General features: G+C 33.2%; 1 protein-coding gene across 2 annotated transcripts; it reads right to left on the reverse strand.

Annotated features, from left to right (window-relative positions):
• Positions 1-3,472: 3,472 nt before the first annotated feature.
• Positions 3,473-13,130, reverse strand: LOC128558624 (uncharacterized). 2 transcript variants are annotated; one of them, XM_053548484.1, is made up of 5 exons: positions 12,958-13,130; positions 12,370-12,476; positions 4,892-4,948; positions 3,925-4,116; positions 3,473-3,724 (listed from the first exon to the last, which is right to left on the reverse strand). In XM_053548484.1, the coding sequence occupies exons 2-5, from the start codon at positions 12,449-12,451 to the stop codon at positions 3,561-3,563; spliced, it is 495 nt and encodes a 164-aa protein (XP_053404459.1). In that variant the 5' UTR covers positions 12,452-12,476; positions 12,958-13,130; the 3' UTR covers positions 3,473-3,560. The 2 variants fall into 2 exon arrangements, with proteins under 2 accessions (XP_053404459.1, XP_053404458.1); XM_053548483.1 differs by having other exon boundaries at positions 12,370-12,517; positions 12,958-13,128.
• Between the last annotated feature and the right edge of the window lie 9,412 nt (positions 13,131-22,542).

Below are 22,542 nucleotides of genomic sequence, written 5' to 3' on the forward strand. Positions count from 1 at the left end.
AATGTGATAGATTGGTTTGATTTACTTACTAACAAGTCCTTCTATACAAGGTGCAGTAACGGAAAAGGAATGTTTGGTAATACAGACCTGAAATTCCGAATGTTGGCTTTGAAACTAAATTTTCAATGCAAGGGAGACTAGTCAATTTAGTAACAAACTTAAATAAAATGGATTTACCTCCCTTGAGCACAAAGTTATATTATGTGTTTTTTAAATTATTCATTTTTATATTACTAATGGTTAGATTTATGAGAGATGTACAGGCTAGTTTAACCTTAGAATGATTTAATGCAAAGTTGTAAGGTATATGTTTGCTTAAGAGCCGGTTGGATGTAAATTTGCTTCAGCAGTATTGCTTACGATATTTATATTAAGGTAGATGGCGTGCGAGACGTCATCGTGGCTCCTTTGCCATGGATGGTGTTGAAGGCAACCTTGCCATGAAATGTTATGAAGGCAGCTTTGCCATGAAATGTTATGAAGGCAGCATTGTCATGAAATTTTATGAAGGCAGCTTTGCCATGATATGTTATGAAGGCAGTTTTGCCATGAAATGTTATGAAGGCAGCTTTGCCACGAAGTTTTATGAAGGCAGATTTGCCATGAAAAGTGTCATGAACAGTATTGAAGGCAGCTTTGCCATGATATGTTATGAAGGCAGTTTTGCCATGAAATGTTATGAAGGCAGCTTTGCCACTAAGTTTTATGAAGGCAGATTTGCCATGAAAAGTGTCATGAACAGTATTGAAGGCAGCTTTGCTATGAAATGTTTTGAAGGCAGATTTGCCATGGAAAGAATCATGATAAGTTTTGAAGGCAGTTATCAGGGCAGCTTTGTCTCAGAAGTTCAGAAATGATAGAAAATAGTCAGTATAATTCTGTCGTGTAAATGCGATACTATTCTGCCAGGTGTTTGTTTCACCTCCTAATAACATGTATGTGACCTGTAAGATTTGTTTCCGTTCTCGCTGTTGATTATTGACATGATAATTTAAATTTTATTTTTGCAGTGTCATAAAAAGGAAATTGAAGAGCTTCCGGAAGTGTTGCCGGACAAGGTGGACCTACTCCCTGGCGTTTTACGTAGACCAAGAGCAGATAATACGTGTTAAAAGTATGAGAACGCATTCTTTCGTCGGAAAAAGTGGGCTTTGTGTAGGGGGCTTGGGAGTGGGGACATCTTGCCCGCCAAGGCTTTGCTTGTGGCCATATATCTTACATCTTTAATTCAAACTGCGAACACTCCAAGTCCGATAATTACAGCTTTTTATGCATTAAAGTGGTATCATGACATTTGTGATTTTAAGTCTCCAACAGATTCAAAGACAGTCACCAATGTTCTCGAAGCAGCCAAGAGAATTTTGGAAAAACCTACGAATAAAAAGCTACCTATGACCGTTGATTTATTATTAGCTATGTACAATCGATTGTTCGAAGCTGGTAACTTAAAAAGCCAAATAATTATTTGTGCATCATTGTTAGCTTTTGCAGGTTTTATGCGCAGTTCTGAATTACTGAATATAAGGTTATCAGATTTAATTTTTGAAAATACATATTTAGCTATTTTTGTTGAGGGAAGTAAAACAGATAAATATAGAGATGGTTCATGGATAATGATTGCCAAGACTGGCACTTGTTTATGTCCTGTGTACAACACAGAGTTATATATTCAATGGGCAGGATTAATCGATGATGATTTTCTTTTTTGTAACATAACTGGTACCGATAAAGGTTACAAAGTCAGGAAAAAACATAAAGTTATGTCTTATACAACTTGACGTGATCAGTTTAAAGCGGCTTTCTTACCACATGTCAGTGATATTTCACAATATTGTTTGCATTCATTAAGATCTGGTGGGGCGTCTGCAGCAGCAAATAACGCGGTAAAAGATAGGATGTTCAAGCGCCATGGGCGTTGGGTTAGTGAAAGTGCCAAGGATGGCTATATCAAAGATAATCTTGAAGAAAGATTGTCTGTTTCGAGTGCTTTAGGTTTGTGATGATTTTTATTGATTAGGAGTTTGCTGTTTTTGTTTATCTTATTTTAGAGCAACCACCACGTTTGTTTCGCCAATTTATTTATTTAGGCATTTGATTATCTGCGGCTTCCCGTTCTTTTAATTTTTCAGTATGCGACCCAAGTGCTTTCCGCAATTTCAATATGATTTTTGAAATGATAGTGAGTTTTGTTGTTCTTTTCTCAGTATTCCAAGGAGACGGTATAAGGTTTAAGGGAAATATAATTTCTTTCGTTTGAGCAGACGAATTAGAAAGAAATTATTTTCCTTTCAATCGTATGTAGTCTCCACCAGGTGGCGTTCTATCGCACGAAGTTTTCGTGCGTAACGGTAATTAATGTAGTTGTCAGTTCAGCTTTGGGACACTGACCATTCTACACGTTAAATTTTTGTATATATATATTTTTTTTAGAATACAAAGAACTAAAATTGGTGAAACAAATCTTGTGACAAGTAATGTTTATGGTATACATCATTATCGTCATAGCGTATGATTATTTTTACGAATATGATAATTTCACTATGAACATGTGTTTAAGGTATATTAGTTATAGCATACTTTGTTGCTCTGATTTCTATATGATAGATTAAGCTATAACTCCAGAATGTAGTGTGTGTATTTTACACAGTAATTTGTGTAGACTGTAATTTGTGTTTTCAGTGAAATGTGATTCCTTAAATGAGTTATAGGAAATGTGAATTTAATCTTTCAAGTTCATGAGCAAGATATTGTGAAAACTGAAGTGTTTATGAACATTATGATAAACATAAATGGAAGTGTTTATGAACATTAAGATAAACACAAATGGAAATAATTATGAACATTAAGATAAAAACAAATGGAAGTGTTTATGAACATTATGATAAACATAAATGGAAGCGTTATGAACATTATGATAAACACAAATGGAAGTGTTTATGAACATTAAGATAAACATGGGACTTAAGTTTACTGAGCTTATGTTGTTGATGCTGTATTTATGATTTGATGATGATATGTTATATGTACACATGTAGTTTGGTCAGTATGCGACCCAAGTGCTTTCCGCAATTTCAATATGAATTTTTGAAATGATAGTGAGTTTTGTTGTTCTTTTCTCAGTATTCCAAGGAGACGGTATAAGGTTTAAGGGAAAAAATATGACCTACATTTGTTTAAATCCCTTTGTATTCAATATACAATATGCATGCTTTTCTCATGACTTACACTGACAGTTATTTTGTAACTTGTAGTGAGGCCCTGATAGAAAGTTTAGTAATGCATGAAGATGATATAGAATAATGCATACATTCCTTTGAAGAAAATTAACGACATTAAGAAACGTTATTAAGTTTTGATCTTTTAGCCAAAGTTATTTATTTATTGTTCTCAATGGTGATACATTGGTTTACACAACATGTGACACAAAAATTCATTGTCATCAAATATAATTACAATGTTTTTAGCTGTAATAATTATAATAAGTTTCAAGTTCAACACGGCAGTCCTAATACATTTATAAAGACTATAGTCTTTGCAATTGTTATATATCCTAGCACTTGCTACATTTTAGTACAACCATAACAACAACAGCAAAATAGTATAAGGATCCATTCTATAATAGTGACACCGAGAGCGAACTTCATAAAATGCTGATCGCAACATTCCTCGGCACCATCACAACCACCAGATAAATAAGCATAATTGTGAAAGATATAAATGCTTCCTGCAAAAAAGATAAATGTAGGACAGTGAACGTCACTTTCAACAGTATTTCAGTTACACTATGAAGAATATACTTTGAGGATTATTCTAAAAAGTTTTGCTTTCCGAAAATACAAAATTCAGACATTATTTTGTCCTCATCTAAGAATCTTACAAGTCACTTTGCTTATTGTAACTGCAACTAAAACAATGCTCACTAACCACAAATTAAGCCTATAAGGTGTTCAACAATAAGAAAAACACGTCCTACAACTGTTACACCACCCTTCGCGGCATCAACAAGTTTTCCAACGCAACCTACAACAGCATCGATAACGGCCTCGCCACCACCTGTTCCGGCTATTAATGCTGGAATTGCGCTGTCAGCTGGGCAGCCATTGCGGAAAACCAGTCCTATTGAAGAAGACTATATATATATATATTATTTTATTATATACTAGTACCTATATAAATTCTGTAAAAAAATCGACTTGTATTCCACAATTAAATATGAACAGACAAAAATTCCGTATTTTACCTTTTAAATTCCGTATTGTACCTTCCGTATTGTATGCTGCCGGACTTTTTTCATTAATATGCATAATCTGACACAGTTCTATAAATAGGGCACATAAAAACTTCACCAAGTTCCATTTAATATCGATAAACATTGAAGATTTCGTTCAAGAACAAAACTAGAATCAAAATGGTAAAGGTATATAATAAAAGGGTCATTATAACAGTAGCTGGATCTGAAACTTTGTATTCGGCTCTCGTGGATTTTGCAAGGTCGGATCACACTCGGCGCTTGCGCGCCTCTTTAGATCCGATCTGGCAAAATCCACGAGAGCCGAATACTGTATCCCAGATCAAGCTACTGTTATAATAACCCCATTATATCATAATGTATAGTAAGCTAGTATAGCATCTAACACAAGAGACTGGGTGTTACTCCTTAACAATCCTTCCACTATCAGTATTGTATGATATGCACAAAGTGTGCGTGCGTGCGTGCGTGCGTGTGTGTGTGTCTGAGATTCGGTTACTGCACAAATGTTACTTAGAAACCTTTTTTTTTGAAAATATAATACATTAAGATATGCTAGAATTATCAAAATGTAAAGTATATAAAATAAACCTTTGAATAGATGTAAATATTGCATTGATACCGTACTATGAACATACTTACCAACGACAAACTTCACAAGTCCTAGTAAGACTAACACGATGACATAACCAATAAGAACTGAAAGAGAAAATTGTTCTTATTCATGCGCAGACATACCATTTACTTTCATCCAAAATTTCTTGAATGCTGTTTTCAATATCGAAATGCACAAAACTTTTCAATTTGTTTTATTTAAGTTTCTGGACGCATGCGTTAGCATCTAATTGTGAAAAATCCTGATTGTAGTAAAAATCGTCTGTTGAAAATTTTTCAAATTGCTCGCCTTACGGACGTCTGTATCTTATTTCTACTTAATCTCAGTCCTCGTACTGATATTGGAAGGGCTCATTTCGAGGAAGTTGGCTGGTTACTCCTTGGTCATGTTCATAAGAAACACTATAATAGTGCCCCAAGCTATTTACGTAAGCACTTTAATTTAGCAAGTAACGTTTTTGGTAAGAATGTTTTCGCTTTTAATGGATGTCAGGTGTGGAACAAGTTACCGTCAAGGTTTAGATCTATACATAATCGTAATCATTTTGAAAATGTTGTGAAGAAACATTTTATTCAAACTGTGTCAGGCTAGTCCTTGTATCTGGTATTTTTTTATTCTGGCATATAATATCTAGTTCTTAGTCTAGTGTATGAGTCGTCATATTACCTGTTCAATGTCAAGTAACTTTCTGTGATATTATAATACATTCAAATTTTAAAGTCATGTGCCATGTAAGTCTAATCCAACATGTGCAATACTTGAATATTAAATTTGCCTTTCCGATGTCATATGATCAATTCAAACTAAAGAAGTTGTATGCTCTTTTTTGTGCTGTCCTTGATATTGATTATATTTTTTCTACTGTTGCACTTTAACGTTCATATTTATTATGTTGACAATGGATATTTTTTGTTTTATGCTATATTGGTTATTTTACGACAATAAATTCAATCTATCTATTTATCTTTTAGACAAGTGTCTTCGTGTCAGAGTTTTATTGGTACAACGTTATATATGTTTTGCTTTTAAACTGTTGTCAAAATTTGATTCTGAATTTAAAAAAAATAAGATCGGTCGTTATTTATTAAATGCTGAGTATGCGTGTAGAAACTGAAAATAAAATTACATCCGTTCTAGGAAAACAGCAAACTATTTTGTCTATGTATATATCGTAGTGACACAAAGCATTATTAGACTGTCAAACCTGTCTATAAAGACGACCCTCGGGAGAGCCAAAATGTGGCCTATATAGGTAGGTGGTCATCATTCACAGGTTAAAATGCACTGTAAATGTTAACATCGGAAACAAAACATGTGGTCTTTAGAGTCAGGTGGTCTCTATTCAGAGGTGGTTTTTTAACACAGGTTTGACTACAAAACAGCTGGTGGTATTTCGTGTGATTATTTTTATGTCACATTAAATTTTGTACTATAATTAGCATTCATTTTTTGTAGAATTCAGTTTGCTAATAATACTGATGCTTCAATTTGTATAACTTTAATATTACCATGAAGTTGATATGTATAATCAATTTTGGTTTGAATTTGTGCCCACTCGTTTGTCTGTTGTATCAGTTTTGTTGAATATAATGCACTTCCTGTATTGGGTGATTTAACTAATATTGATATATGTAGTCTTCGATAACAGAAGAAAAGGTATGATTAATTCATTTTATTTATTAATAATTTACTTCTGAGAAAAATCAGCTTAAAATCTCAAAGCATCTTTGAAATGCTTGTAATTTTGATGGTTCATTAAATTATTTATTTTATTACTGTTTTAACTATAATCGCAGGTCATTAAACGTACATCGCGTGTATTTCTTGTATTTGTTTATATTTAATCGTATCAAAATACTTTCTTTTCTGCAATAATGAAATAACTTATAGGCTTCATTGTGTCGTATGTTTTTACATCGATGTGTGTAATGACAATACCAATGCACATGCCACTATAATATTTTTTTTCTTATCCTATAAATTGTCGGGGATTAGATATAAATATCTTTGTAAAATTTGTAGCCAGAACTTTTTCGACTAGTATTATCATGATACTGTTTTAAGTAAAAGAAACGTAAAATGATATACGTATGAGAAGAATAATATGTAAAAACACACTGATTCTCAATGACTAATTTTCATTTTCAAATTGCCAAAATCAAGATAATATATAATAACAATCCATCATCGAAAATTACTAAAAAGAGATAGTACACAGTATAATTTAAGTGGCTCTTTTCTTTTCTGTGTTATTGATACATTACAATGTGATTAAATAATTATAATAAAGTCACAATGGTTCTTTTTAGATGTAATACAAACACAAAACACATTATTAATTGTGTTTGACCTATTCTTTCGTCGAACTATTTAGTAAATAAAAACATCCTACATGTATACCGCCGAAAACATAAATATTTGAATGCATTTAATGACATATGAACATAATATAACATAAAGAAAACATGTATTATATAATAAGCAATATTTAACCCGTACAAGCAAACCAATCAAAGTTCCACCGTCTAGAGTATCAAAGAATAGGATTTTAAGTCACTAGAACCAGATTGTTTATCTATTGTTTGTATAAAACATATATCCAATATTCATATCAGTTTGTATATAAATTTGTGCTACAGCCAATTATTTAAAGAAATGTTGCAAAGATCGAAAAGTGAGAAACAAACTGTAAATAAAATCTGGAAAGTAGATCCCTCGGAAGCACCGAGAACAATGCAAATAGTGAAAATTGCAGACTCGGTTTGATTGAGTCTGTTCATGGGCAGTAATGGAAAAAGCAACACTTCCCACGCCCCCTAGCACCGGCTTAAGCAGTATTCAATCTTCAAATATAAATGAGTTGAAATCAATGATCCCGAAGGACAAGAAAATATAACAACACTGAGATGAAGTCGGGGCGACTTTTTACGGCCGCCACACAGCACTTAACACCCGCTGTTGTAAAGTAAATAAAATCTGGACAGTAGATCCCTCGGAAGCACCGAGAACAAGGCAAATAGTGAAAATTGCAGACTCGGTTTGATTGAGTCTGTTCATGGGCAGTAATGGAAAAAGCAACACTGCCCTCGCCCCCTAGCACCGGTTTAAGCGGTATTCAATCTTCAAATCTAAATGAGTTGAAATCAATAATCCCGAAGGACCAGAAAATATAACAACACTGAGATGAAGTCGGGGCGACTTTTTACGGCCGCCAAAAAGAGAAAAATAGTTTTACGAAAGTCTAAACAACCGTATTCAATACTACCTACTACCGGCTTTTTTGTTACGAATATTTTTATGACGAAAAATCCCAAGTGCCTGTAGCGGGATTCGAACCGTCGAACCGGGGTCGCTCGGGTGCTAACCACTGAGCCAAAGAGTTGATACACTTACGCAGTAATCAGAAATTGAATTTAAACGTACATGTTATGCGTAAGCGACCGTAACACTACAGCAGAAGCATAAGAAGTCCATAAACGTCATTTACGTTGCGCGCGTGATTGACTCCGTAAATAAAATTATCAATTTTGTAAACATTTCGACCAGATTTACATATCTTGAAACTTGATCTAAACATGACTGAGCTGTAAAAGTTTAACATTCAATTTTAAACTGATCTTGAGATTTGTTAAAGTGGAGAATGATTCATGAAACATGACACTTTAACAAAAACCCTTCAAACTCCAAGAAGATAGAGGGTTTTCATATATACTCGATGTTGTGCGCGCGGTTCTTAGCACATTTTGTTTTGTCGTCTTGGCGCGCGCGTAACTTGGGCATGTTAACTTGGTCGAATTATTTTTCACGGATAGGGGAAATACAATAACATCAGAAAGACAACAAAAGTTTAAGTATCTTTAGAAAAGTACAAACATTTATATGTTATATAGTTTATAAGTTTGATTTAGTTAACATATATACATGTATCAACACGACTGTGTACATTTTTTATGTGAAAAGCCAAACTTTTACACATTCAAGATATTAAAAGTCTAGTGTTTTCTATGGTTTACATCGATCGATGTATATTATTTACCCCGATGGAGAAAATATACCCTTGGAAGAAATGCTCAGCCTGCTAATATTATTTTACCAAAAATATACAAGAGAAACCAGTTACGCAATTTGTGTGTAACGTAATGGGAAAGCACCATTTACTGGCTTAAGTGAGATGGATGGCACGTATTTCTTAAATAATGTAATGATACGGCATGGTATATTTAAGTAGCAAATTAAAGAACTAAATAATATTAAATCTTAACTAAAAAAAGTTACAAAATACCAGAGAGGGAGACTATAATCGTCTCAATCGTTCTGAAATGTGCACGGAGTTTTCATGCAATACAAATGTCATGTCCTCAATGCTGACAAATATTTTACAAGTAGCAAGTTGGGAAATTTGTTTTTATTACTTGTACTTGTTTTTAATCATATATACATGTTACAATCGTTTTACAAATAAGTTAGTTATCATTCCGGAATAGGTCTGCATGGTGTTTATAAACCTTGCTCGTTACTCTCGCTCCGCTCTGTTCACAAATCCCTTACAGGTTTACAAACACAACGCAGACCTATTCCTCGAACAATAACTATGTATTATCCAATCAAACATATATTGACGGATGAAAAACACTAGTAATATATATATATATATATATATATATATATATATATATATATATATATATATATATATATATATATATATATATCGGGAATGTTACCGAGGAACTTGAATTTTGTTTTTGATAATGAACAGATTGAAATAGTTAAGTCTTTCTCGTATCTTGGTATAGTATTTACACAAGGTGGATCATTTAGTGAAACCCAAATTACGTTGGCTAGTAAAGCACAAAAGGCGATTTTCAAATTAAATAGATACTTACTGAATTTTTCAAATGTATCTGTTAATCACAGACTAGAATTGTTTGATAAACTCGTTTTACCAATTCTTAACTACTCTTAAGACTTGTGAAATTTGGGGATTTCATAATGCTGTTAACATAGAACGAGTACATACTTTGTATTGTAAACGAGTTTTAAAAGTTAAGCGCACAACACAGAACGACTTTGTATATGGTATCTTAGGAAGATTTAGTCTTATTAATCATAGATACATTAGAATTATTAGATATTCGTTTAAACTTATATGTAGCAGTGATAATAAGTATAATAAAATTGTATATAACATGTTAATGGCTGATGCAGATATACATCCAAATAAGACTTCCTGGGTTACTTTAGTCCGAGACTTACTGTCTTCAATGGGATTCCATGATGTATGGCTTGCACAGGGAGTTGGTAATTCCGATGTTTTCCTACATATTTTCAAGCAACGCCTCCATGACAATAGTCTTCAGTTATGGCACGATCGTTTAGAAAATTCAACTCGAGTAATTTACTTCAGGGAGATTATTGATTTTGATTTTCAATTTTTTCTAAAATGTTTAAACGTACAGAAATTTAGGATAGCGTTCAGCAGGTGAGTTGTTTCCTCTCACAACCTTAAGATTGAGTCTGGCAGGTGGCATAGACCAAAAAGTATTCCATTAGAAGATAGAAAATGCACAGTTTGTGATAAACTTGAAGATGAGTTTCACTTCATTTTAGAATGTTCATCCTTTTACGATTTACGTAAACAATACATCAACAGGTACTTTTGGATTAGACCAAGTATGTTTAAATTGAAACAATTGTTTCAGTGTAAAAATGAAAATGTAATTAAGCGTTTAAGTATATACATATTTAAATCGTTTGAAATTAGAAACACTATATATGGCACATAATATATTTTGTTATTATACCTTGTCTCTACATATGTTGAGTACGATATATGTGTAAGATAGCGATGTAGTATTGTATATTCATATGTTGTACAAATATGTAAATTTGTGTTGATATAATCTCATACTCAGCTAGTCAAAACAAAATAAGAAATGACACCTCCGCATACAGTAAATTACTTGACGATCAGTTGAACCCACTGGCACCAGATCAGAAAGAAAATGCCTCCGTATGTGTTATACCCTACCCCTAGGTATTCTATAAGAACCATGGTCGTGAACGGGAAAATATACTAACCCGTTTCAATCGCGCATTTCATACCTAAAACACGCAGTTGGGTGAATGTGTACTATGGATATCAAACAAGTGGTAATTTATCTTCCATTGTGTACCAGTCACATTTTTCAATACATCTTATCTTAAAAAAACAACGCGTAGTTTATAGTAATTTCAACATTACACAAAAAACTTGCTTGAACTTCCCTGGTGAAGTTCCGTTCTAGATTACAAAACCATTCTGATTGGCTGTTGTAAAAATGTATGTCAATCGTCATTTTACTACACGTGTCCGCTAAAATGTGAAAATGCAGCAAAATGTGCAAAATGAATAAAATATACAGAACAGATGCAGACCAATGTACGATTTCAAATTAAAGATCATATACAAGATGAATTTCATTCATCATTTCGAGTTTTAGTGTAAAATTGTGATTTTTTTAAAATCTGTTTTTGTTTGTTTACGTTTCGCCAAACATGTGCGCACTGCCGTGACCTCTAGACCGGATGTTCATTAGGGAAGTTCAAGCAAGTTTTTTCTGTAACGTTGACGAAAGCATAAAATATGTTGATAATCTCAGCAATATGGAATATTGAGACAATGTGACTGGTGCACGATGGAAGATAAATTATCGCTTGTTCAATATACTAGGTACACATTCACCGAACTGCGCGTTTAAGTTGAGAAATGTACGATTGAAACGGGTTAGTGCACTTTCCCGTTCATGACCATGGTTCTTATAGAATACCTAGGGGTAGGGTATAACACGTACGGAGGCATTTTCTTTCTGATCTGGTGCCAGTGGTTGAACCCTTAATCTTTCTTACTTTTGCTAGTTAAGAATGTCCCGTTGCTATTTATTTTGAGCAGAACGTTGTGTTTATACATTCACTTTTAAAGCTGGTTTATATCAACACAATTTTTGTCACGTGACTTGCTATTGTTATGTAATTGTAATTCATGTATATGTTCACATGGGCCTATGGCCTATTGAATCTGAAATAAATTCTTCTTTTTCTTCTTATATATTTATATACTTGACAATGATATATATATATATATATATATATATATATATATATGTTGGAAAGGAAAGAAGTAATTTTATTTATTTGGTTTATAGACTTCAATCTTGTGCCGAGTCTTTTCATTGTCATATAATGTTACTCATGTAGTGTTGTTTATTTTTTCTTTATATATATATTTTCTATTGAATTAATTCCTTTTCTCTTATTGTTATATATTTAGACACACTGATGAGCCATTCACGGCGAAACTAGTTTGTGACTTTTATATTAAAATTTAAGAAAAACTAAGCGAGCGTGTGAAGTCATTTTATAATTTTACGATATTTTGTTCCCGTTCCGGGTTCTTTTTTATTTGTTATATATATATATATATATATATATATATATATATATTGATTAGTTTTTGTATACTTACTAAACATAGCATCTTCGCCTTTGCCCCGACCTTGACCTTTACCTGTCCCCTTTGCTCTTCCGCTACCCATTCCACATGCCATTGTAGTAGTAAGTATAAAACGGTTTCTCGAAAGTGACAAGTTGGAAAATTTATTTCATTTGAGAAACTGGAAATGTGTCATGAAATATTTATAATCGGACAGTATGCCAAAAACAATAATATAGAAATAAGCTTTTTCGTTATTGTAAATCACTTTACAAACTCATTTTTTTCTGTTAGAAAACAGGTGATGAATTGTTCGGTATAATAGGCGATCGTCCAAACGCAGCCGATGATAAAATCGTTAAAATCTTATTTGGAATGTCGTAATAAAATCTTATTTTCTATTTTTAGGAAATATCCTGACTTATTTACATTAACATCTCGGTAAGACATAACCCATCTGTCTTAATTAACAATTGATTTATGTATTAAAATGCGTTTTATCAAATATAAGTGAAGATGCGTTTTATTAAAAAATAGTAAAGGAATGTTTAAAAATCATGATTGAAATTTCTTTGCTTTATTTCTAAAAATATCATTATTTATTACTTAAAGTTTACTTACAAACGTTTGAGTTCAGCTAAAATCCGAGCACTAGCTTATTCAAAATTAATTGTAGTCTCGCCATAACCGTAATTATATTCGAACTATTTTATATTGGCACTCTTAAACTATAATCAAACACTTCACCTTTATGTTATATTACGCTACTGTGAAAATAAACTTATTTATACTGCTTGTTCGTGTCCTATACATTTTTGCGAGGGGTGCGCTGTAGGTATATTTTACATTTTTTGTTATTATCCGTTTCGTAGAAATCTTCCGAACTTTCGTTCCCGTTATCTCATTGTTATTTGATACACCATCTTAATTGTATAAGCCACGGTTAAAGTTATTTATTACGGGGAAGTTTATTGTAGATTGTCGAAGTCATTCTGTCCAATCAGTGTTAACACTGAGATTGCGTGAACGAAGGCTCGGATGATTTCTATGAAATGAACAAGGAACTTTTTCGGACTAAACGATGTTTGTTGGATTTAACGTAACTCAGACGCAATTTTAGGACTTATTCCAAGTTTTTCATATAAGAGGAAGACTCCTGGTACCATTCAGAGAAATATTTCACAACCGTTTGGTAATCAAGCTGGATGCTTCCTCACATGAAAGAAGTCTGCATCCTAAGCGAGGTTTCCGAACCCAACAATGAATAAATTAAAACGCGTCATTTAAAATATTATATATATTTTTTGTTTCATTGTACTGTATGAAAATTAGAAACAGTAACACAATTTTTGTATCAAAAATGAAATCTGAAGAATTTCTTTAAAAACTTAACCATAGGAGTACGCTTTAACTTTTCAAAAATAGAAAAAAATAAAGCCTAGAAATTTATTTCCAGGTCCTTCAAATACCAAAACAAAAATGACTTAACAAATGTGAAATTTATAAAAGTTTTATTTTATATCGATAACCGAAGTTTTAATATTTATTTTAAAGCTGTGACCCGCAGAGAATAACAGCTCTTGCTTACGGAAAGTATATCTAAAAGTCTACAACCATTGCAGTTATACAATTGAGTTGAAAAGTAAAAACAATTTTAGACACAGTATCATAACAATGCACATCAAAACAATGAAGATTTATTCATAATTATGTATTTGATTAACCCTTAAAACTACTTCAGATGTTTCTGTTAGCCTATCTATGGTAAATATCAAAAACCACTTAATGTTCTACTGTGAAGGTAATACAGTTTTGCTTGTACCAAAATGTCACAATAGAACAGGTTTTGTAATACAAGACAGGTAGGATTAGTATCGATGCAAATATATCTATCTGTATTTCTTATGCCTAATACTTTTATGATAAGTTTTCGTAATGTACTATTTTGCTTTTTATATTTATACAGAACATTTATTTCTGGACTCATAAAATGTAGGCTATTATCATGAACAAAAATGTAATGTAATTTGCATTTTCTGATTATTGCATGCGAAACAATATGAGCATTTAGTTGATGTCTTTCCATTTCATTAGTAAGAACTGGCTTTCACATAAAGTCAAGTAGCATTTGTTTGTTATTGTCGGCTTACGAGTCACAGAATACATATTAGGTCATATGGAGACTTGTATAGCTTATGATGGTGGAAGAAGGTCCAAGGTGCCCCTTCGGCCATTGATTCAGGCACTGACAGGCACCTTATGCAAGCAAGCTAGAAACATTCCACACATGGAGATTTCTACCACCCTGTGAGTGGTTTTGAACCAACATCGATGCGGGGGCAAGCAATTAGAAGTTTGGAACCTTAAATATTAGGCCACCGAGACTACCTGAAAGAAAGGAAACGTCAGCAAGAGATGCAATTCCATTTGATCAGTAAGAAGGATATGGATTGTTTCATATTATCTGTTTGAGCACTGACATATCTGTCACTTGTCTGACTTATTTGCACTGCCGTAATTATTCTAAGAGAAAAGACCTATCAGAATCAAAAACTGTACAATTATATATCAGCAAAATGTGTGTTGATAGATCATGAAATGTTCAAATTACGCAGACGTCTTTGATTACTGCACAAATGTTGCCAAGGGACATCTAATTCTTTAAAAATATAATACCTTAAAATGTGCTAGTTGTCAAATAATAAGGCATATAAAATGAAACTTTGAACAGGTGTGTGAATATTGCATCGATGCCATATCATGAACATACTTGCCAACGACAGGCTAGTCCAAATAAGACCAGCACCATGACAAAACCAATAAAACAACTAAAAGCGAAAATTGCTCCTACTCATGTGCAAACATATCATTGAATTATATCTAAACTTTCTAAGACGCATAAAACTTTTCTTTTTGTTTTATTTCAGTTTCTGGCATCTGAATGTAAAAAATCCTAGTCGTAGCAATTATCTTCTGTTGAAAAGTTTCAATTTTTTTCACATTTTCTCTAAGTGTCTTCGGTTATTGGTACAACGTTAGGTATGTTTTACGTTATAAATATTTGATACTAAATTTAAGAAAATATGAACGGTCTTTATTTATAAAATGCTGTCTATGCGTTTAGAAACTAAAATTAAAACTACATTTATTCTATGTGATTATCGTAGGAAAACAGCAAGATTTATTGTCAAGCATACTAGTATTATACATAATTCTTACACAAAGCAACATGTAGCGTAACTGTTGCGAATATTTCGTGTGATTGTTTACATGCTATTTTCAATTATAAACTGTAAATAACATTGTATTAACTCGCTTGCTCTGTACATTATATAATTCTGTAAAGGAAAGCTTCATCCATTTTGATTTAAATATATGCATTCGTACTTGTTTGTCTGTTGTATCAATTTTGTTGAGTAAAATAAACTTCTTGTATTGGGTGACATTTAACTTGTATTGATTTCGTAATCTTCAATAACAGAAAAAAGATTAATTTATTCTATGAGAAAAATCAGCTAAATTGATCATAAGATCTTTCTTCTGATTTTGATCGCTCAGGAACTCTTTTGTTGTATTACTGTTTATACTTTTTCGTCTGTGATTAAACGTACATCGCGTGTCACTTCTGTATTTGTTTTTATTATTTACCTATATAAATTCTGTAACATATCGGCTTGTATTTCACAATTAAATATGTGCATACTTGTTTGGCTGTCAAACCAATTTTGTTGAATAAAATAAACTTCCTGTTTTGGATGCCATTTAACTAGTATCGATGTCTGTAATCTTCGATAACAGAAGAAATGATTAATTAATCCTACGTAATCTACTTTTGAGAAAAATCAGCTAAATTTGTCATAAGATTTTTCCTGTAATTTTGATGGCTCAGTAACTCATTCGTTGTATTACTGTTTAAACTATGATCGCAGTTATTGGTTCGTCTGTCATTAAACGTACATCGCGTGTCATTTCTGTATTTGTTTAAATCTATTTTATCAAATTACATTCTATATTGCAATAATGAAGTAACATATAGGCCCCTTGGGTCGGATGATTTTTACATTGATGTTTGTAATGACAATATGAATACAAATGTCACTGTAAATAAATATTTTTTTTAGTTTTCTTATCGTATTGGTTGTCAGGGTTTAAATATAATCATCTTTGTAGTTATATATAGTCAAAGCACTAAGTGCTGAGCGTTTGCGGGCACGACTAAGCAAGTTGCAAGACAGACTTCCCCTTCCATCGTCCGTTTTAGGATATAAAAGAAAATGTATCGCCGATTCTCACATTTGAGTAGTTATCGCAACATCAAATAGGAAAGCATAACGACTGTCTGTGGAGGGGTCACTCACTAAACATGCAATTTGCTTAACGATTATCGCGTTGTAGCCTGTTTTAACAAATTGCATAACGGATTTTACAAATATTTCATATTTGCCTATGGACTGTTTCAAATAAGATATGATTTGATGCAAATAAGCATTATAGTTCAAATTCCTTATTTTATAAGCTACACTCCATGTTATACGGGATATGTAAGACCAAGTTTTAGAAGTGTTTTAAGACTTGTGTGACATTTCTTTAAAAGGTTGGACGACATATTGTACAATTTAGTGGAAACATTAAGTAGTTTGGGATATTGGTATTCCTATTTTATCAATAATAACATTCCGGTAATAATAAGACTTCTATGTTTAACATCCTCTACCTTTGAGCAAGCTCTTGTAAAACGAATATGATGTGATGTATAGATACCGTATGATGTTGCTCGAATGATGGGTGAACTGACAATTTCAAAAGTGAAGTCGCCAATAGCATAAGCATGTACTTTTGTTTTTAAATTACTATTCACAATTGTTGAATGCTAGGCCAGAAACGATGCGTTTAAATATGTTGTATTAGCTCCTAGTGTAATTCTTATGAATAAATATGTTTTTAACTATTGTGAAAGATATTGGTTGCACATAATCATATAAAATATCATGTTACTAAAGGTTTCTAAACTGCTAAACTGGGTCTCAGCGGACAAACTTACCATGAACTCGTTCATAACAGAATAAAAATAAATAGCAAACGAGTGAGACCAAATTTGTTTCCATTAGGAAGGATTTTTCTTTACGTAACATTCCTGTCCTATAACAAACTTGGTTTAAGACATCATGTATTTTTCGAGAATTTGGTTAAGGTCTTAAATAAACTAAATGGTATCATATCATTCCTCGATTGTGTTGAAAGTTTAAAATATGTCATTAAACACGTACGAATCTCTTACAAAATGTATTATTGGTAATTTGAAATATATTACCAAGCTATGAGGAGGAGCGTTCGAGATTTTCTTAAGTGTATTTTGTGATGTGTAATAAATTATCTTTTCTTCCAGATCCAGCGATACAGGCAACCTCATGTGGTTAATTTATAATATGCTCTTAGCCATATATACTTCGTGTTGTTGACCGAAAAGGGGAATTTTGTATATAAGACTTAAAAAGGTGAACATTTACATTCCGTACAATATATCTCCGAGAAGAGATTGGAATATTTCACGAGAAAATTGTAACATGTTTTGTTGTTTGAGCTGATTGCGTTTCTAAAGAACTGATGACATTGTCTCCATTTGTCTATCATTTCTTATGAAAGAAGTGTCGTCTTCTGTAAATACATGACTTAGCAACCCGCCAGCTAGTTCAAAAGAGAGAGCACGACTGATGCCAGGGCCTAGAATTCGATCTCATCTCGGGTAGGTGAAATACTGTTGAAAACGGCGCTAACCCTAACACGACTAAGCTTGGTATTTATTACGTTGAGGTGAATACTGGCATTCTCAGTAAATGTATCTGATTGCGTACCCAACAGAAAAAGTTAACAAACAACTAATTATTTATTAATTTTACGCTAATTCTATATTAGTCAGTATACTACTAGTATTACAGTACACAATAAGCAATGTATTGTATACTATTTGACTGCAGTTAGTATACGATCTTGTAAACTATGACGTGTACTATTAGAGTACCATTATACTTTGTAAAACTATTGTGTGTATACAATCATAGTTCAATTATACTTCTGTTCTATTGCTTCTCTTTTTTTGCTTTTAATGTTTGTTTTAAATGTAGTTGTTGTCTCTAATAAACCAGTTTCGAGTTCACTACCTATTAGTGATTGCTTTCGTTTAATGTCAGTGTTGCTTGTAGTATGTATAGTACGTAATTTTCTAACAGTTCTACCCAAGGCAACCTTATGATTTTCAACTGCGAATAAGTCTATAGAAATATCCAAGTTGCCAGAATGAAAAGTGATTGCAGTTTCTTTTCCTTGCCGGTCTGTTTATCTGTGTATGTTATTTTGTAGTGTGTATGAGGGGTGGGGATGTCTTTGTACGTGGTTGTCTGCGACGTTGTAGAAATACTGCGTTTAAGGAACGCGGCTTTCCCTTTTGAATATTCATCCTTGCTCCACCTTCCTCCACCATCTACATTTTATCTACCCCTTACCACCCCACCCGAGTTTTCTATATTTTGCATATATTTATTATGCACTTATTGGATTTTTGAAGCATACTGTCTACTATATTTTTTCCATTACAGCTTCCTTTTGTTGTTGGACTACTTTGCGATGCATAGCTCCGCGGATGTCTCTAAATTACTTTTTGTACTTTTAGCATGTGTAAATGTTGAGTTCTGCTCAACCCGGGGCTAGAGGGCGTGGACGGTAGCATGCATTTCCACTACCGTGCTTGAACAGGCTCAATCAAACCGAGCCTGCAACATTTTCGTTTTTGTCGTGTTGAGCGACCTGTGAAGTTTCCACTTGTCTCCATTTTATGGCTGTGTTGGGGTTGCACTTTACTTTCGGGAAATCCAGCCTTACCTTTTATCTCTTAATAGCCTTCTTTTCAGACTATTTCATATTTCTAAAAACACATGCTAAAAACCTCCGCTGTTTTGAAAAGCACTGCATGATTTATTTCCCACCTATTTATATTCAAGAATTGGAAATCAATCTTTAATTTTGTTAATAATTCTGCACAATCACATGGTTAGAAAAGCACAACGCTCAATGTTGAACATGGACTTATACAGTCATAGCTGTTATGGGGATGTGATTAAGTAATCAGGAACAATGGATTTAGTAGTACATTCTGCTTTGTCAAGCAAGTATTCAAACGTTCAATATATTTTTTACTTAAAATACGATATGACAAAAAATGAATACATTTTTATGTTCATATCAAATAAATACTGAAACACAATTATTAACAATGTCATTTTAACCCTAAACCAAATGATGAAATTTAATCATGTTTCCGTTTGTAAAACCAAACTGTTTTATAATATTATAGATTTATTTTGCATTTAAAAATGTAGGTTTCGATTTTTCTTGTCAATAATTATGTTTAGTCGATGTCTTTATTAAGTATATTGGTGTAATTAAGACTGTATATTTATCTATAATTCATATTCGTTCGTGCTAAAATAACGTATCGTAGCAGTAAAGTTATACTTGATAATGTCACTGCAAAACTACAAGAATACAAAATACCTTTAATATTTCATTAAGCTACTGAAAAACATAAACGTAATTTTACTGCTTGTTTGTGTCCTACATTTTTTTTGCGAGGTAAGCGCTCTAGACATATTTCTGCCAATTCTTTTTTACAAGAAAAAGGTAATTGTTCCTTTCATAGAAATCATCAGATCAATACTTCTCGTTATTTCATTGTTAACACTGATTTGACAGATATTTGCTTTTTGATAGGTGCCACTATTCATAGTCAGGATTTTATGCTTTTTCAGTGACAATGTAAAGTTAAATGGTTGGAGTGGAGAAGGTATTTAATGATATACTGGATAAAAATCTTAAACCGTGGTTAAAATTTAATTAATGTATATCTGTTTACTTAACGATAGTTAATTATACGCAATTTAAACACCGGCTATCAATTTGATATACGAGGTTGTTCAAATAATGTGACGCGGAATGTATGGATAATTTCTTTTTAAACTTTAATAAGATCGGTTTCTGTAACACTGTTTGATTTATATTTCGACGAAAATGAAAGATAGACTAAACAGGAGGGCAGATGAATCTGTCTGTTTCCTAGCGTATGTTTTCATATAAACGAGTTTGTCAGTATTATTGTCCAGAGAAAACTAAAGTACAGGAAAATAATTCTGAAATTAATAGATTGAGCTACAGTTTATGTGACCTACTTTTACTGCCATTGATGCCTATTGATAGCTTCTTGATATAGTTTCAAGGTTATGCCCAATTCACATTTAACCCATGTGCCGTGCGATAAATTAGTCTACGAATTTCCTTGCGGATTTTGGGGCATCGTAGATGGTTACGTGCTACGGCGTATATTTTCACACTATATACGAGCATCGTGCCATTTTTGTACAGAGTCTCATTGGAAGACGAGGACACTGCGCGGGGATTATACGAAAATCGTGAAATTTTAGGGCAGCCACCGTGCAGTCTCCGCAAGCTTCCCACAGAAATCGTCCGAAGCCCGTGCTGCTTCCGAGCAGAGGCTACGCGGGGAAGACACGGTTTCGGTGCCGCCGCCAATATTAGTCAGCAGTGTAAAAAGAAGGAACATAAATAATAATGAAATCAAGCTGGAGATGGCCAATATATATAATCATCTGAAAAATGTTTTGCCCATAATTATTAAGGCCGTCGCACGGCAATGGTGTAGCCTCTGTAGGGTTGCCGTGCGATGATTGTTCAATATCTGTGCGATTTCACGGGTACTGGACAGACAGTAAGCTACAACCTTTGCGGCAGCTGTGCGAGGGCCGTGCGAAGGTCTTCTATTTCAGTATGACTTCTTTTGGGCACAATGTCAACAGAAAATCATACGTTGGGTAGACAATCAGCGCGCGGCCTCCTAACGATGCCCGTGCAGTTATTGTATAATCCCAACTGCGACAGGTCTATGGGCTGCGGGCTTTTGATTTTTTTTTCAGATTTATATAACTTTTCGCTAAACAAAATCATAGCGGCTTCGGAGCCCGTGAATCCTTATACACATCGCACGGCCGCCACAAGCATCAACATGGAGGCCGCCCAGAAAGGGGGATACGAGCAGCAGTCTACGGGCTCCACAGATGCATCGCATGCGTGAACTATTGAGATAATATTTTGAAAATTTGAGTATAACAAGGGAGATCAATAAATATTATCAATAAATGTTATATAAAGCCAGCGTTATGATTATTATGCTACGAAAATTCACTCATAGCTATTTTTCTATATGACATGTATCTTTAAATTCCCTTCAGTAGATGCAGACTAGATAATCTAGGATATAAACCAGAGGTTAATAAAACTATGACAGACAAAAAATATTACTCTCGTGTTCATCTCTTATTTTTGGATTTAACGTCATCTCGACCTAACTTCAAGAAATTTTGAGACTTCTAGATTTTAATGGCTACGGAAGACCTCAGGTACCTTCACAAAGCTACCGTAATCAACCTAAATGACTTTCTCACATGAACAAATTCTACACCACAAGCAAGTATTGAACCCACAGATAAAAGGGACAAGTGCATCAAAGTCATTGAAGTTAACGATTCAGTTACGGAGGTCAAGATCTTGACTTCCACTCATTGCCACTTGTCATCATAACTGGATTTTTTACTCACTTCTATCAGTATTTCGGAACAAATTTAAATCTAAACTAAGAACCAAAGCGATTTATTTTGAAAGAATCAATTCCAGATATATTTACGGTATATAATGAAATGAGGTCTCATTTAACGTCCTTTGGAAGAACTGATAGTTAAACTCCGCTATAGCCTCAGTAGACATTATGTTTCTCGGGTTCGCAATACCTGCTAACCTACGTAAATGAAAGTTATATTTATATAATATTCTTTATTATATCTACCTTCATAATATCTGTAAAAGTAGTACAACTTGGATACCTCAGTGCTGTTATATTATCTGGGTCGTTGGGATCATTTAGAACATTCACTATTACCATGATGTATTGTAGATTCCGTTTCAGTCGGTGCGAGTGAAGGATATTGCTCACGTGAACAAGCCCAATCAAACCTTGTCTGCTATTATGATACATTGTTGCGTTCTTTGCTTCCAAAGGATCTTTTTTCATATTTTTCATTATTTTATTTCACAAGTAAATACGAAACGTGAATCCTGTATTGTGCATGTGGCTGTACTTCTTTC

Source organism: Mercenaria mercenaria, chromosome 7, assembly GCF_021730395.1.
Source record: "Mercenaria mercenaria strain notata chromosome 7, MADL_Memer_1, whole genome shotgun sequence".
Taxonomy (NCBI): domain Eukaryota; kingdom Metazoa; phylum Mollusca; class Bivalvia; order Venerida; family Veneridae; genus Mercenaria; species Mercenaria mercenaria.

Excerpts from the sequence above, each read along its gene's own strand:
- LOC128558624 (XM_053548484.1), bottom strand. The coding sequence starts at position 12,451 with ATGGCATGTGGAATGGGTAGCGGAAGAGCAAAGGGGACAGGTAAAGGT. Across the intron at positions 4,949-12,369 it reads AGGCGAAGATGCTATGTTTA|TTCTTATTGGTTATGTCATC; the intron begins GTAAGTATACAA and ends TTTCTCTTTCAG. Across the intron at positions 3,725-3,924 it reads CCTTATAGGCTTAATTTGTG|GAAGCATTTATATCTTTCAC; the intron begins GTTAGTGAGCAT and ends TCTTTTTTGCAG.